Source organism: Bombina bombina, chromosome 1 (genome assembly GCF_027579735.1).
Source record: "Bombina bombina isolate aBomBom1 chromosome 1, aBomBom1.pri, whole genome shotgun sequence".
NCBI classification, from domain to species: Eukaryota; Metazoa; Chordata; class Amphibia; order Anura; family Bombinatoridae; genus Bombina; species Bombina bombina.
The window spans coordinates 355,012,924-355,028,602 of NC_069499.1; the positions used below are offsets into that span (position 1 = coordinate 355,012,924).

Below are 15,679 nucleotides of genomic sequence, written 5' to 3' on the forward strand. Positions count from 1 at the left end.
GTTTTTCTTAAAAAAATAAAAAAAAATAAACTAAATTGGCTTGTCCACAATTTTTATCCCGAGGGCCACAATCTTTTATATTTCATTTTTTTTAAATCTAGATTTAAAATCCCATATAGTTGCAGGAGGAGTATGGTGTGTGGAAAATTTGGAGCAGAGGAGTCAGGAAATAGGGCCAGATTAAAAGAAGACAAAGGACCACATTATGGAACCTTGTCCTTAAGGCCTATGTCTTAGGTAGGAATAACCGTCTATGCTTGAAAATGTAATACAATACTGAATTTGTGTTATTATTGTATCACTACCTATAATAGTATATCAAAAATATAAATAATAACAATAAAGTATTGTATTTCTGTCATTACTGCTGCAGCTTTGGAATTTTGTCATGAGGTTTTTGTTTACTAATTTCTGATATATGAGTGTGAAAGGGTTTGTGAACAGAATACTATAGAGGGGTTCACTGCATCATAATCCCCCCCCCCCAAGAGATACATGGTAGCACCAAGACCAATGTTTGTACCCATCTCAAGGCCTCGACTGATGGGGGGGGGGTTTGTTCCCATGTGAAACTTCTGGTCAGTGTGGTCTGATAGCTGCTTTGTCCCTGGGGTAAACAATACATTCCAGGCATCTATCACAGATAATGTTCAGTGTGTGCCCAGTTCCTTCTCACTGCCAACTGTGATAATATGCAAGAGCCCTGTTTTCTGAGACAGACAGGCTGAGACATACAGAGGATATAGATACAATAGAACTAAGTGACGTCTATATGACACAGTCAGTTAGAAAGAAGGGCACCTACAGGTACAGAAGACATCTCTAGTGAAACAAGAACTGACATTGTAAGAAAGAAGTGGGAAAGGCAGTAAACATTAGATTTAAAAAATCAAGACACAAAGAGAAAAATGAGACATCAAAGAAGAATATAGCTTAGCAAATTTATTCAACAGATAAACAAGGAGGAAAAACACGCAAGGATACATAACAGATTCCTTAGAAAGACAGCTCTGAGATAAAAGATCATTGGGCTATTATAAAGGAAACAGTCCAAGGGACAAGATATTGTCTTTAGGTGGAACCTTTATACAAGAATGTGCTACCTACATATTTTACTGCTCTTTATGGTGACAATAAACTGCCAGAGGATGAGCACAACCTGTGAGATTTCAGAAGGTGATCGCCAGCTTATTCTTGCTAAAGTAAAAACACAGATTTTGGAGGCACTTGGGCCACCACCAACTTTAACCACCAGTGCATCACCAACACCTTCTCCAGGCCCACCAGAGCCAATGCATGCCGAGCAGAGGACTATACATAAGAGACACAGTAAGAGCCAAAGGTACAATGCAGAGGACACCTCCAAAGTTATTCTATTCCCCTCCTCAGGTAAGAATTTAGGCAAAAATACAACTCTTATCTAACCCCACGTCTATCTCACATGGTATTGCATGACATTAGGTGCTACTGAGCGGACAAGAGACCTATAATCACTACAGCTACACAAGATAAAACACTACATTAAATCATACCATAGTACCTTCTTTGGGCCAGTCTGTTCAGAGAACTTTTTAATGGTTAGTACCACATCACCTTGTTTTATTCAGATAAGTGCAGCTTAATAGTAATTAGTGGTCTGAACTTGTAACTATTTGTTCAATGCAGAGCAATGGCATATATACATAGTCACCAATTACTGGCTATGTTATGCTGAAGAGAAGCTGTGCATTGCAACTCCAGAACACACTGTAACTATGTATTTAGCCCATTTATGGGGGTTAAACACATAGCTAGAGGCAACCACTTGTGCAGTAATCAAAGGCTCTTAATTATTATTGCATGTTTATGTCTCTTCAAAACACAAAGGACAAATTAATCATCATCATTTTGTTATTAATTGAAAACTTCAGTGTCCATTTTCTGTGTATAGGATGTAAAATTATGATCTGCAAAGATGATTTTTTTAATTTTAATGTTTTTACATATACATCTGTGGACACGTTCAAGAGAAAAAATTGTTACAAAATTATGTAATTAACATATGCTGTATTTTTTAAATAATGTATTTGCCGTATGTGGATCTATTCACAGCTCTGCTCAGACACCCCATTTGAGCACATTTCCTTTCAGAATGGAGAATGCCATAGAGACATATACTCAAGTCAAGTGTTCAGAGATGTATTTGTAAAGAACATACAAATACAAAATTATTATATGCACTGTTGCCCTTGCCCACTGCAGACTTAGGTTTAAACTCACACAACTTGCACTGAACTTCGCCAGGTCCTTAAAAGCCAAACTCTGGAAATCACAACTCACTTATATTTTAGATAGATGGATGGAACACACGGAACACACAGAACACACATTAACGCTAGAGGAGTATGGATACTACAGAACGAACAACCTAGCTTTCTATCATGATCTCAAATTCACATAGGAGACTAGCAGAAAGGACCTACATTCTGCCCTTGCACCACTAACAACCGACTCTGAATACATTCCCAAAGGTAGAGAATAGAGTATGTGAGAGAGACCTAGAGTAATAGAGATTTGACCGTTTCCCCCTGTTCTTGTCTACTCCCTGCCCCCCATGTCTTTCTCATCTTTAACCCACTTTTCACCTCCCTTGCCTACCCTTCCTTTCAGAACCCCACACTAAGGAGACAATAGAATTGCACTTGCTGCTACAAATGGATATTACCTGTATACCATTAGAACTCACTGTTTGTTGATTGTTTGTTATATATTTCATGACACTAATCTTCAATATGTATTATGTCATAACGTTCTATTTCTTTCCTATTATGTAACTTTTCAATATAAATATATATATATAAAATGGGGGGCTCATAGCATAGGTGTGTACCTATGTACATCATTATACAACGCATTAGTTTATTGATACATTATTATACAGCGCAGTGTGTTCACTATTATCTGAGTGTGTGTGCATACATGTGTGTGTGTGTATATATAAATATATATATATATAATTTTACAGAGAAGAATGTATATATTACTATTGTGTATTACTAAGTTACATTTGGGGGGAAAAAAATGTTTGCATCAGGGCCCTCTGTTGAGTAGGGCCGCTACGGAGCACTTCCATACATCTCTAAAAGCCCATTAACATTATTTATTTATTTTGTTTCTCCATTTCCTGCCATGTACACAGATGCCTACCTAGGTATCTCTTCAACACAGGATATCATGAGAACAAAGCAAATATGATAATAGAAGTAAATTGGAATCTTTTTTAAAAATGGTATGTTCTGTCTGAATCATAAAATAACATTCTGGGGTTTTGTAACCCTTTAAGATTGAACTGCTCTTTAAATTAAAAATGCATATTTTAAAGAGAACAAGTACTGTAATACAAGATGCTGTGCACAAACATTGCAATTTTCTGACATTACCACTAGATGTCACTTTCTCACTGCTCGTTTACAAAATGTGATTCTTGCATATTAGATTATTTTCTTTCATATGCTGATTTTTACTCATTTATGTTTTATAAAATGTGATAAAAAAGGAGGTACTGAACAGGTGTGCACAAAAGGCAGATCTAGAGCTACCAACAGATCACAAGTCTGTTGTATGAATTTCTATCTCCCTCTCAGTTAACAGAAATGTCAAATTGTATTGAGCACAAGTATAATGTTCTGCACCATTACAGTGGCCTAAATTTAAGAAAATGGTGATTCAGCACAATAATATTTTAGTTTCTGTTAAATGAAGAACAGTTTTGTGTATAAGCACAGATTTAGTTTGCTTAGCGCATCATTAATAAGTAGTTTCTTGTGCACAAATAGCGCAGGAAACACTTCAGATTCTTGGAAAGTGTAATTCCCTATTTTTACAATTTTGTATTGCTGAAAATGTAACAGACAAAGTTATTTCTCAACAATAAGTGGCAGAGGAGGACTTGGTGTATGGATAGTTGCTTTATACAGTACATAATTCAGAGACACAGCCGAGGTGCAAACACACACTGATGCACAACGCACGCACTCATGCACTTGTGCACACACACACTCATGCCCAACTTATACACTCGTGCACACACACACATGCCCAACACACGCACTCATGCACAACGCACACAGTCGTGCACACACACACTCATGCCCAACGCACGCACTCATGCACACACACACTCATGCCCAACGTATATGCACGCACCCACTCCTGCACACATACACTTCCTCTTAGTTTTTAGTGCCCCTGTATAGTCGTCCTGTAAAAAGGAAAAATAAATACATATAAAAAGTGGTTTTATAATTTTAAAGGGATAGAAAGGGAAAAAAAATTAATGTGCGTAGTTGCAATTCAATTTTAAATAGAAGCATTTTTGCATTATCTTCCCATTAGCAAAATTTCTTCTAATAAAAGTTATTACTGTTTTTCACCAGCATACGCACATATCCTGTGAGGCCTCGTGCATTAGTATGCAAACACCATACGTTCTTAGAGTTAGCCGTACACACCAGCAGGGATGGTGAGCAGAAATGGAATGAAATGGATCTATGCAGATTTTATTTTTTACCTTTCTATACCTATAAGAAGATAATGTCACACTAGGCCAGGGTTCTTCAAACCACGGGTCAGGACCCATTACTGGGTCGCAACATCATGTTTACTGGGTCGCGACTTGTGTGTATGCTGTAGGAGGGTGTGTTTAGGGTGCATGTTATGAGAGTGTGTGTGCTGTATGAGAGTGTATGTGGTGAGTTTGTGTGTGTGTGTGCTGTATGAGAGTATATGTGGTGAGTTTGTGTGTGTGCTGTATGAGAGTGTATGTGGTGAGTTTGTGTGTGTGTGCTGTATGAGAGTGTATTTGGTGAGTTTGTGTGTGTGCTGTATCAGAGTGTATTTGGTGAGTTTGTGTGTGTGCTGTATCAGAGTGTATTTGGTGAGTTTGTGTGTGTGTGCTGTATGAGTGTATTTGGTGAGTGTGTGTGTGTGTGTGTGTGCGCTGTATGAGAGTGTATGTGGTGAGTTTGTGTGTGTGCTGTATGAGAGTGTGTGTTGTATGAGAGTTTGTGGTGTGTGTGTGTGTGCGCGCTGTATGAGAGTGTATGTGGTGAGTTTGTGTGTGTGTGCTGTATGAGAGTGTGTGTTGTATGAGAGTTTGTGGTGTGTGTGTGTGTGCGCGCTGTATGAGAGTGTATGTGGTGAGTTTGTGTGTGTGTGCTGTATGAGTGTATTTGGTGAGTGAGTGTGTGTGTGTGTGTGCGCTGTATGAGAGTGTATGTGGTGAGTTTGTGTGTGTGCTGTTTGAGAGTGTGTGTTGTATGAGAGTTTGTGGTGTGTGTGTGTGCGCGCTGTATGAGAGTGTATGTGGTGAGTTTGTGTGTGTGCTGTATGAGAGTGTGTGTTGGATGAGAGTGTTTGTGGTGTGTGTGTGTTGGATGAGTGTGTGTGGTGTATATGTGTGATATGAGAGTGTGTGTGTGTGTGTTATATGACTGTGTGTGTTGTATATGAGAGTTTGTGTGTGTGTATGTGTGTTAAATCCTATTACAATACTTGCAAGTTTGACTACAATCAGGAATAAAGTATGCTCACATTTTAGTTACTATTTTGTATATTACTTCAGAAATGTTCAGACCAAGTATAAAAATAGGGTCACAAAAGGTATGTGCTATCATAGCACTGGGTCTTGGGAAAAAAAGTTTGAAGAACCCTGCTCTAGGCAGTTTATTCCTGTAGAAGTGAATCTGCTGCTTAAAAGAACAAAAGACGCTGAAGAGGTTGATGAAGTCGGAGAGACGTCTTAGAGAATATTTAACAGTGAAAACATATGTTAAGGATGTCCTACCTTGAGTTAATATTTCGTAAATTAATATATATCTAGTAATGATAAAGATAAACATTAACCCTCTGTACGTCACTGGTCATTAAGGATTGAGTGGCTATAATAGCTATTAGACCTTTTCTAAAAAAGTGCGGTATTGCCCCTATAGAAAGGCCAGCGATGCATTAAGGGGTTAAACTTCACTTTAAGTAAAAACAGCTTTTAGAGTCTGAACTTTCTTATACACAGCAATTTGTTTACTAAATTCGTAATGTCATAAGAAGAGAGCTCTTTATCTCCTCCAGCTCTGATTGGATTTTGAAATACTGTGTAATGTGATACTTGTGCAATCCAGTGTCTAGACATTTTTTTTTAAGACAAATCCTAAAGGGAAAATTGACAACCTCCCATTCACTCTAAAAAGTTTAATCAATGTTAATTTAAAGGGGCATTAAATACTATAAATTCCATGTTCCTCCCTCTTATTATGGGTGTCACCATTTTGGAACCTTGGTTACACTGCAGGCATCTGAAGGAGTGATCCTGCACATCTGCAAACACATTAGCACTGGAATGCAATGGAAGCTAGATTCCAACATACTGGTACTCTTTGATCATTGCTTATAAAATGTATAATGCTTAAAGGGCCAGTTCACCCCAAAACATTCTGCCCTTTAAATTATTCCCAATGATCCATTTTACCTGCTAGAGTGTATTAAATTGTTTACAAAGTTGCTTAAAATTGCATGCTCTGTCTGAATCAAGAAAAAAATTGGGTTCAGTGTCCCTAAAGTACACACAGCCAGCAGAATAAGTTACACTCTCAGTGGTGTGCAGGATAGTTAAGAAATAAAAGGATAATTTTCCATTGTTCTCTCTATGTATTGAGCTTTGGTTTTCCAGACAAATATAAGATAAGGAAGCAAGTCTGTGTACACTAAGTGATAACATAATGAGATCTGATTGTAATAGGCTGTGGTTTCAATGCACAAAACCAACTACTTTATATACACAAATAAACCTAAAAATGCAATTTTTCAAATATTTTATACCCTGCAGATTGTATAACAAGTCATTGAAAATACATGAATGGAAAAACTATTTTACAGTGTACTGTCCCTTTAATGTCTCTTAAAGTCATATGTTTCTTTGATTCACCTAAGAAATTGTACTTTAGTTTATTACAGGTTTTTTTTCTCTTCTTTTTTAAAGGGATAGAATGGTCAAAATTAAAAATGTGCACGGGTTAGGATTAACAACATTTTGGGGGGGGGGGAAAACACCAGCCATGCTCATTTGCATGAATTTGCATAAGTGAATACACAACATTACTCAGAAATCAAAGCTGCAATGATTTTAAAGGATTACTTGCTTATAATTAGATTCCAACACACATAGACGTTTCAGCATGACAGGACCTTCATTTCTATATTTATTTCATATAATCTAACCGGCCTTGTCAATAAAATACCAGTTTGAACAACCCCAGCATTTCAATTTTAAATAGAAGACATTTTTTTGCAAAATACTTCAATTCGCATAAATGCCCCTAGTAAAATGTATTACAGTTTATATTCGGTGACGGCCGTGCACCAGTATTCCAACACCACACCTCTCAGTGTCAGCAGTGGCATTTATGACACAAATTAGGTCTTCACAGGCACGATACACACCATGCCAGCTCTCTGAGCTTGAATATTGGTGCACGGCCTTTATAGCTTGTGTGTATGCAGCCGAAAAACACTTAACTAGAAGCATTTTTGCTAATGGAATTAGATTACAAAACTCCTTATATTTAAAACTGAAATGCATTCATGTGCATTTCTATCCATTTAATTTTATGCTTGAATATGTATGGTCCTTTCTGACAACAAACTTGTGGGAGTTACCCTGATCAGCCAGTGAGCATCTATCTCTAGAGTTTATTTATGTCCAACCATACATTTACTGTTTCAATATCAAAATGTTTTAATTGAAAATATTTCCCCTACCCTGCTACATGTGGCTCATTAAATAATATCAACTAATGACCGATGGTTACTATCAGCTACTAAACCACTGTTACTTTCATCCATTCATCCTCAGCTGTCCAAATGCCCCCACCACAATTAACCCTAACCAATGCAAATAACAATGACTGCCTGATGACCCATACTTCATTAAAACTTAAAGGGACAGTCAACACCAGAATTTTTGTTGTTAAAAAAGAAAGATAATCCCTTTATTACCCATTCCTCAGATTTGCATAACCAACACTATTATAGAAATACACTTTTTTACCTCTGTAATTACCTTGTATCTAAGCCTCTGCAAACTGCCCCCTTATTTCCGTTATTTTGACAGACTTGCATTTTAGCCAATCAGTGCTCACTCCAGGGTAACTTCACGTGCATGAGCTCAATGATATCTATATAAAACACATGAACTAATGCCCTCTAGTGGTCAAAATGCATTCAGATTAGAGGCAGTATTCAAGGTCTAAGAAATTAGCATATGAACCTCCTAGGTTTAGCTTTCAACTAAGAATAGCAAGAGACAAAGCAAAATTGGTGCTAAAAGTAAATTGGAAAGTTGTTTAAAATTACATTTCCTATTAAAATCATGAAAGTTTTTTTTGGACTTGACTGTCCCTTTAAGTGTTCTCACCCCACAGCAATTGCCATTAAAAGAACATGGAACCCCACATTTTTATTTTGTGATTTAGATAGAGCATATCATTTTAAACAACTTTTCAATTTACTTCTATTATCAAATTTGCTTCATTCCTTTATTATCCTTTGCTAAAGGAACAACAATGCACTACTGAGACATAGATGAACACAGATCAACACATTGAATGAGCCAATGACAAGAGGCATATATGTGCAACCACAAATAATCAGGTAGTTCCAGTAGTGCACCGCTGACGTTGAGACTACCTAGATATGATTTTCAACAAAGAAAACAAAGCAAATTAGATAATATAAGTAAATTGGAAAGTTGATTCTGTCTGAATCAAAAAAGAAAGATATTGGGTTTCATGTCCCTATTTAATGGCTGACCCGAACTCCATACCACTGTTTATATTTTAATTGGATTGTGGCATCCTATAACAGCAAGTACTAGGTTCTTACCCCACAGTATTATATTAATCACCACCACCCTAACATCATATACCCCTAATGGCTGACTTGGACCATTCATCACTAGTATTCAAACTGCAATACCCCCAATCTCAACCCCCTTAGCTATAAACACCCTACTACATATTCCCCAGAACACACTCTTGTATTGGAAATTACTCTACACAACTCCCACTCCCACTGACCACATACATGCAATAATACCCACTTTGTACAAATCATAGGTCCAAATAATACAACAGACCAGATTCATTGCAGCAGCACCCCCCTTTGTGCTGCTCACATGCCAAGCAATAGACCTTAAACAAGATGCATTGCAGTAGCACCCCCTTTGTGCCAATCACATGCCAAGCAATAGACCTTAGACAAGATGCATTGCAGTAGCACCCCCTACAAGCCAATCACATGCCAAGCCATAGACTTTAGACGATGCATTACAGTAGCAACCCCCTTTGTGCTGATCACATGCCAAGCCATAGACCTTAGACAAGATGCATTGCAGTAGCACCCCCTTTGTGCTGATCACATGCCAAGTAATAGACCTTAGACAAGATGCATTGCATCATCACCTCCCTTTGTGCTGATCACATGCCAAGCAATAGACCTTAGACAAGATGCATTGCAGTAGCACCCCCTTTGTTCCGATCACATGCCAAGCCATAGACCTAAGACAAGATGCATAGCAATAGCAACCCATTTGTGCTGATCACATGCCAAGCAATAGACCTTAGACAAGATGCATTGCAGTAGCTCCCCCCTTTAAGTCAATCACATGCCAAGCCATAGACAAGATGAATTGCAGTATAGCACCCCTTTGTGCCAATCACATGCCAAGCAATAGACCTTTATCATTTATTACGTAATTCGAAGAATAATTAATAAATATAATTTATATGTAGTCAGCAGGACTATAACTAAATACTAACTTATTTTTCTAAAATCTAATATTCTTATCAAAAATTCATGATTACTGAGCATATAATAAGAGGGGTATTTTGGTTGTGGGCCAAGAGCCTTGATGTAATTTATTTTGATTTATCCTAAATTTTTCCTAAAAGGGTGACCAGTATGTAGATGTCAATGAATGTATAGACTTAGCCTTTAATAAGCATAGGTAGTTCACCTATAATTTAGCTTTAAGATACAGTAATATGCAAGCAGTCAATTATTAGTGATGGCATATATGTTTTTAGTTATTGCTGATTAAACAGATATAAATTGCCGCTGCAATAGCAGCAGACCATATGTCTATGAGTACGGCTTTTCAGAGCTGAAATGAGTTAGACCTGGTCTACCGCCACCTACTCACTACTGCTTTTAAACTACAATGTTGATTTTAAACTTCTGGAAATAAAGATTTTGTTTTTATGGAACCCTGTCTGGACTCTACTACTTACTTAAAAGCAATAGACTTGATGCATTGCAGCATCACCTCCCTTTGTGCTGATCACATGCCAAGCTATAGACCTTAGACAAGATGCATTGCAGCATCACCTCCCTTTGTGCTGATCACATGCCAAGCTATAGACCTTAGACAAGATGCATTGCAGCATCACCTCCCTTTGTGCCGATTGCATGCCAAGCTATAGACCTTAGACAAGATGCATTGCAGTAGCACCCCCATTGTGCTGATCACATGCCAAGCTATAGACCTTAGACAAGATGCATTGCAGTAGCACCCCCATCGTGCTGATCACATGCCAAGCAATAGACCTTAGACAAGATGCATTGCAGTAGCACCCCCTTTGTGCTGATCACATGCCAAGTAATAGACCTTAGACAAGATGCATTGCATCATCACCTCCCTTTGTGCTGATCACATGCCAAGCAATAGACCTTAGACATGATGCATTGTAGTAGTTTCCCCTTTGTGCTGATCACATGCCAAGTTATAGACCTTAGACAAGATGCATTGCAGTAGCACCCCCTTTGTGCTGATCACATGCCAAGCTATAGACCTTAGACAAGATGCATTGCAGTAGCACCCCCTTTGTGCTGATTACATGCCAAGTAATAGACCTTAGACAAGATGCATTGCAGTAGCACCCCCTTTGTGCTGATCACATGCCAAATAATAGACCTTAGACAAGATGCATTGCAGTAGCACCCCTTTGTGCTTATCACATGCCAAGTAATAGACCTTAGACAAGATGCATTGCAGTAGCACCCCCTTTGTGCTGATCACATGCCAAGTAATAGACCTTAGACAAGATGCATTGCAGTAGCACCCCCTTTGTGCTGATCACATGCCAAGTAATAGACCTTAGACAAGATGCATTTCAGTAGCACCCCCTTTGTGCTGATCACATGCCAAGTAATAGACCTTAGACAAGATGCATTGCAGTAGCACCCCCTTTGTTCCGATCACATGCCAAGCCATAGACCTAAGACAAGATGCATAGCAATAGCAACCCATTTGTGCTGATCACATGCCAAGCAATAGACCTTAGACAAGATGCATTGCAGTAGCTCCCCCCTTTAAGTCAATCACATGCCAAGCCATAGACAAGATGAATTGCAGTATAGCACCCCTTTGTGCCAATCACATGACAAGCAATAGACCTTTATCGTTTATTACGTAATTCGAAGAATAATTAATAAATATAATTTATATGTAGTCAGCAGGACTATAACTAAATACTAACTTATTTTTCTAAAATCTAATATTCTTATCAAAAATTCATGATTACTGAGCATATAATAAGAGGGGTATTTTGGTTGTGGGCCAAGAGCCTTGATGTAATTTATTTTGATTTATCCTAAATTTTTCCTAAAAGGGTGACCAGTATGTAGATGTCAATGAATGTATAGACTTAGCCTTTAATAAGCATAGGTAGTTCAATATAACATCATAGACACTTTAGCTTTAAGATACAGTAATATGCAAGCAGTCAATTATTAGTGATGGCATATATGTTTTTAGTTATTGCTGATTAAACAGATATAAATTGCCGCTGCAATAGCAGCAGACCATATGTCTATGAGTACGGCTTGTCAGAGCTGAAATGAGTTAGACCTGGTCTACTGCCACCTACTCACTACTGCTTTTAAACTACAATGTTGATTTTAAACTTCTGGAAATAAAGATTTTGTTTTTATGGAACCCTGTCTGGACTCTACTACTTACTTAAAAGCAATAGACCTGATGCATTGCAGCATCACCTCCCTTTGTGCTGATCACATGCCAAGCTATAGACCTTAGACAAGATGCATTGCAGTAGCACCCCCATTGTGCTGATCACATGCCAAGCTATAGACCTTAGACACGATGCATTGCAGCATCACCTCCCTTTGTGCCGATTGCATGCCAAGCTATAGACCTTAGACAAGATGCATTGCAGTAGCACCCCCATTGTGCTGATCACATGCCAAGCTATAGACCTTAGACAAGATACATTGCAGTAGCACCCCCATTGTGCTGATCACATGCCAAGCAATAGACCTTAGACAAGATGCATTGCAGTAGCACCCCCTTTGTGCTGATCACATGCCAAGTAATAGACCTTAGACACGATGCATTGCAGTAGTTTCCCCTTTGTGCTGATCACATGCCAAGCAATAGACCTTAGACAAGATGCATTGCAGCATCACCTCCCTTTGTGCTGATCACATGCCAAGTAATAGACCTTAGACAAGATGCATTGCAGCATCACCTCCCTTTGTGCTGATCACATGCCAAGCAATAGACCTTAGACACGATGCATTGCAGTAGTTTCCCCTTTGTGCTGATCACATGCCAAGTTATAGACCTTAGACAAGATGCATTGCAGTAGCACCCCCTTTGTGCTGATCACATGCCAAGCTATAGACCTTAGACAAGATGCATTGCAGTAGCACCCCCTTTGTGCTGATCACATGCCAAGCAATACACCTTAGACAAGATGCATTGCAGTAGCACCCCCTTTGTGCTGATCACATGCCAAATAATAGACCTTAGACAAGATGCATTGCAGTAGCACCCCCTTTGTGCTAATCACATGCCAAGTAATAGACCTTAGACAAGATGCATTGCAGTAGCACCCCTTTGTGCTTATCACATGCCAAGCAATAGACCTTAGACAAGATGCATTGCAGTAGCACCCCCTTTGTGCTGATCACATGCCAAGTAATAGACCTTAGACAAGATGCATTGCAGTAGCACCCCCTTTGTGCTGATCACATGCCAAGCAATAGACATTAGACAATATGTAGTTTAATTTTGCATACACTCTACAAACACACCTGCTGCTAATTTCAGAGAGTACTAGCTTTTTTGTTTTTAACCAGTCAGGACCCACGTTGTGACATTTAATACATTACTTTTAATGCAGGGGGAAATCCAACCTAAATTTGTTACTAATGTTTACAGGCATAATTCTGCAGCAGGCTAGCCAGTTAGATAGGATTCCTTCAGATAACTGTGATAAAAAAATAATGCCTAAATGTATAACAAACAATAATAAAATAAATAAAGTATGTGTTGTTTCACCATGGTTTAAATATGGGTTTCTTTTTTGAAGATTAATAGGAACTTGCATATACTTTCTGTTTCAGATATTGCATGCGAGTCTCCAAACCTTGATGTCCCTTTGGAAGAGCCAGGAAATAGTTTTACTTACATCTTTCGTCCATCTACTCATGTCCTCAGCCGTAAAGTCTTGTCAGCTCAGTTATGGTTTTTTACTGGTAAGAATCTGAATGGGCAACCTACCATGACCTCAAGTATGACTGATAAGGAGCCTACAGAAGTTAGCGTTCCAATTTCAACTCCTACAATTCAAAGTCTTGGAAGTGATCATGCATCATCAAATGAATTTGTGAGCGATCCCTTCAGCACTCAGGTAAACGCCTCTAGCAATGATGACAATGATTCTCTGCAAAACTTTATTGACCTCCAGGTGTTGTCAGAACATGACCCAGTAACACTGGTCACCTACCAGATTCAGAGAGTGGATGACTGGACTGTCTTTCACCTTGCCCCAGCTTTCCTACGGTATGTAACAAGAGGGATTTTTGTTCTTCTTGTTCGATGTCCTTCATGCCCATGTTCCAACCAGCCTGAAAACACTCCATTCTTAATGTTTAACACCCAACCGACCCACAGAATGCGTAGGTCTGGAGTTCCCTGGTCTCCATCTGCTCTGGATCTACTTCAGAGACCTCCATCTTCAGGGTCCGGCAGCACCGAATGTCATCGTGGTTCTCTCAATATTACTTTTGAGGAGTTGGGCTGGGACCAATGGATTGTACATCCAGGAAGCTTCCAGTTTAATTACTGCCATGGTACATGCTCCCCTAGTCATGGGCTTAGCCCAGCACTCCACTGGGGGCACTGCTGTGCAGCTTTGCCAAGTACCATGAAGTCATTACGAGTCACCACCACTACGGATGGAGGATTCTCATACAGATACGAGACTGTCCCCAACCTGCTGACCCAAAACTGCGCCTGCAGCTAAACCTCTTCTTTAGTTATTAAAATAAACAGTTTACAGTCATGAATATACAACAGTTACTGCTTTTTGTGCTGTAGCTAAGGTATTATGCTTTATATTAGATACTAAAGATGAACATATAACGTTGAGGATAATGCTGGTCATAGTGAGGAAACTATGTATGTTTCAATGTCCCTTTTAATTCATATTATTGATCGGATCTTGCTATTAGTTTAGGGATAGTTCAGCTTTTAAGGATATATTTTTCACACCACTCCTGGTACATAATTGTCCTGCTTTAAAGGGACAGTCAACACCAGAATTTTTGTTGTTTAAAAAGAAAGATAATCCCTTTACACTTACACTGAAATACACTTTTTACCTCCGTGATTACCTTGTATCTAAGCCTCTGCAAACTGCCCCCATAGTTCAGCTCTTTTGACAGACTTGCATTTTAGACAATCAGTGCTCACTCCAGGGTAACTTCACGTGCATGAGCTCAATGTTATCTATATAAAATATAGGAAGTAATTCCCTCTAGTGGTCAAAATGCATTCAGATTAGAGGCAGTCTTCAAAGTCTAAGAAATTAGCTTACGAACCTCCTAGAATTAGCTTTCAACTAAGAATATGACAAGAACAAAGCAAAATTGGTGGTAAAAGTTAATTGGAAAGTTGTTTAAAATTACATTCTCTATTTAAATCATATATAAACCGGAATATCTGTTCTACTGGTACCACAGATCACCTATAGGAGGCGCTATATAACAGAAATAAATGTTACCCAAGTGTTAAACGTGCATCTTGTAACACCGTGTACATAATATAAAAAATTAAAAGTATAAAAAATATACAATATATATATGGATATATGTATATACACACGTGGCACTAAGTTGTGACCAATGTGAGAGGTATATGGAAAGAGTCCCACAAATGTCCCAAAAAATCCGTATGAGAAAAAGGCAGCTCTCGGTCTTCACTCCAAGAATGATGCGACTTCTAAGATGAATAACTGTAATAAAAACATAAACAGAGGCGCCACATGTGTAGTTCAATAAAAACCACAGAATCAAAGCTAGGCAAGATACAGGGTACTCACAAACGTAAAGGCACTCTCTTGTGCCTGTTAGAAGCGGACGGGTATTCTAACAGCAAACCAGCTGGCTGTGCAAAGGAGTCCACGTCGTAGTATCCTGTAATGATGGATCTCCGGAACGGCCACCCTTGCCTGGGTTGCTTCCTACGAATTGAAGAAGGGGAAAGGGGCTAAACAGCCCTTGGGTTACTTAGAAGGAGATTGAAACACACACACCAGTCTTTGTAAATAGTAGAGCTAGTGTTTAT

At 38.7% G+C, this 15,679-nt stretch overlaps 1 protein-coding gene across 1 annotated transcript; it reads left to right on the forward strand.

Annotated features, from left to right (window-relative positions):
* Positions 1-1,094: 1,094 nt before the first annotated feature.
* Positions 1,095-14,357, forward strand: INHA (inhibin subunit alpha). Its single transcript, XM_053712478.1, has 2 exons — positions 1,095-1,389; positions 13,456-14,357. The coding sequence occupies exons 1-2, from the start codon at positions 1,095-1,097 to the stop codon at positions 14,355-14,357; spliced, it is 1,197 nt and encodes a 398-aa protein (XP_053568453.1).
* The last annotated feature ends 1,322 nt before the right edge of the window (positions 14,358-15,679 follow it).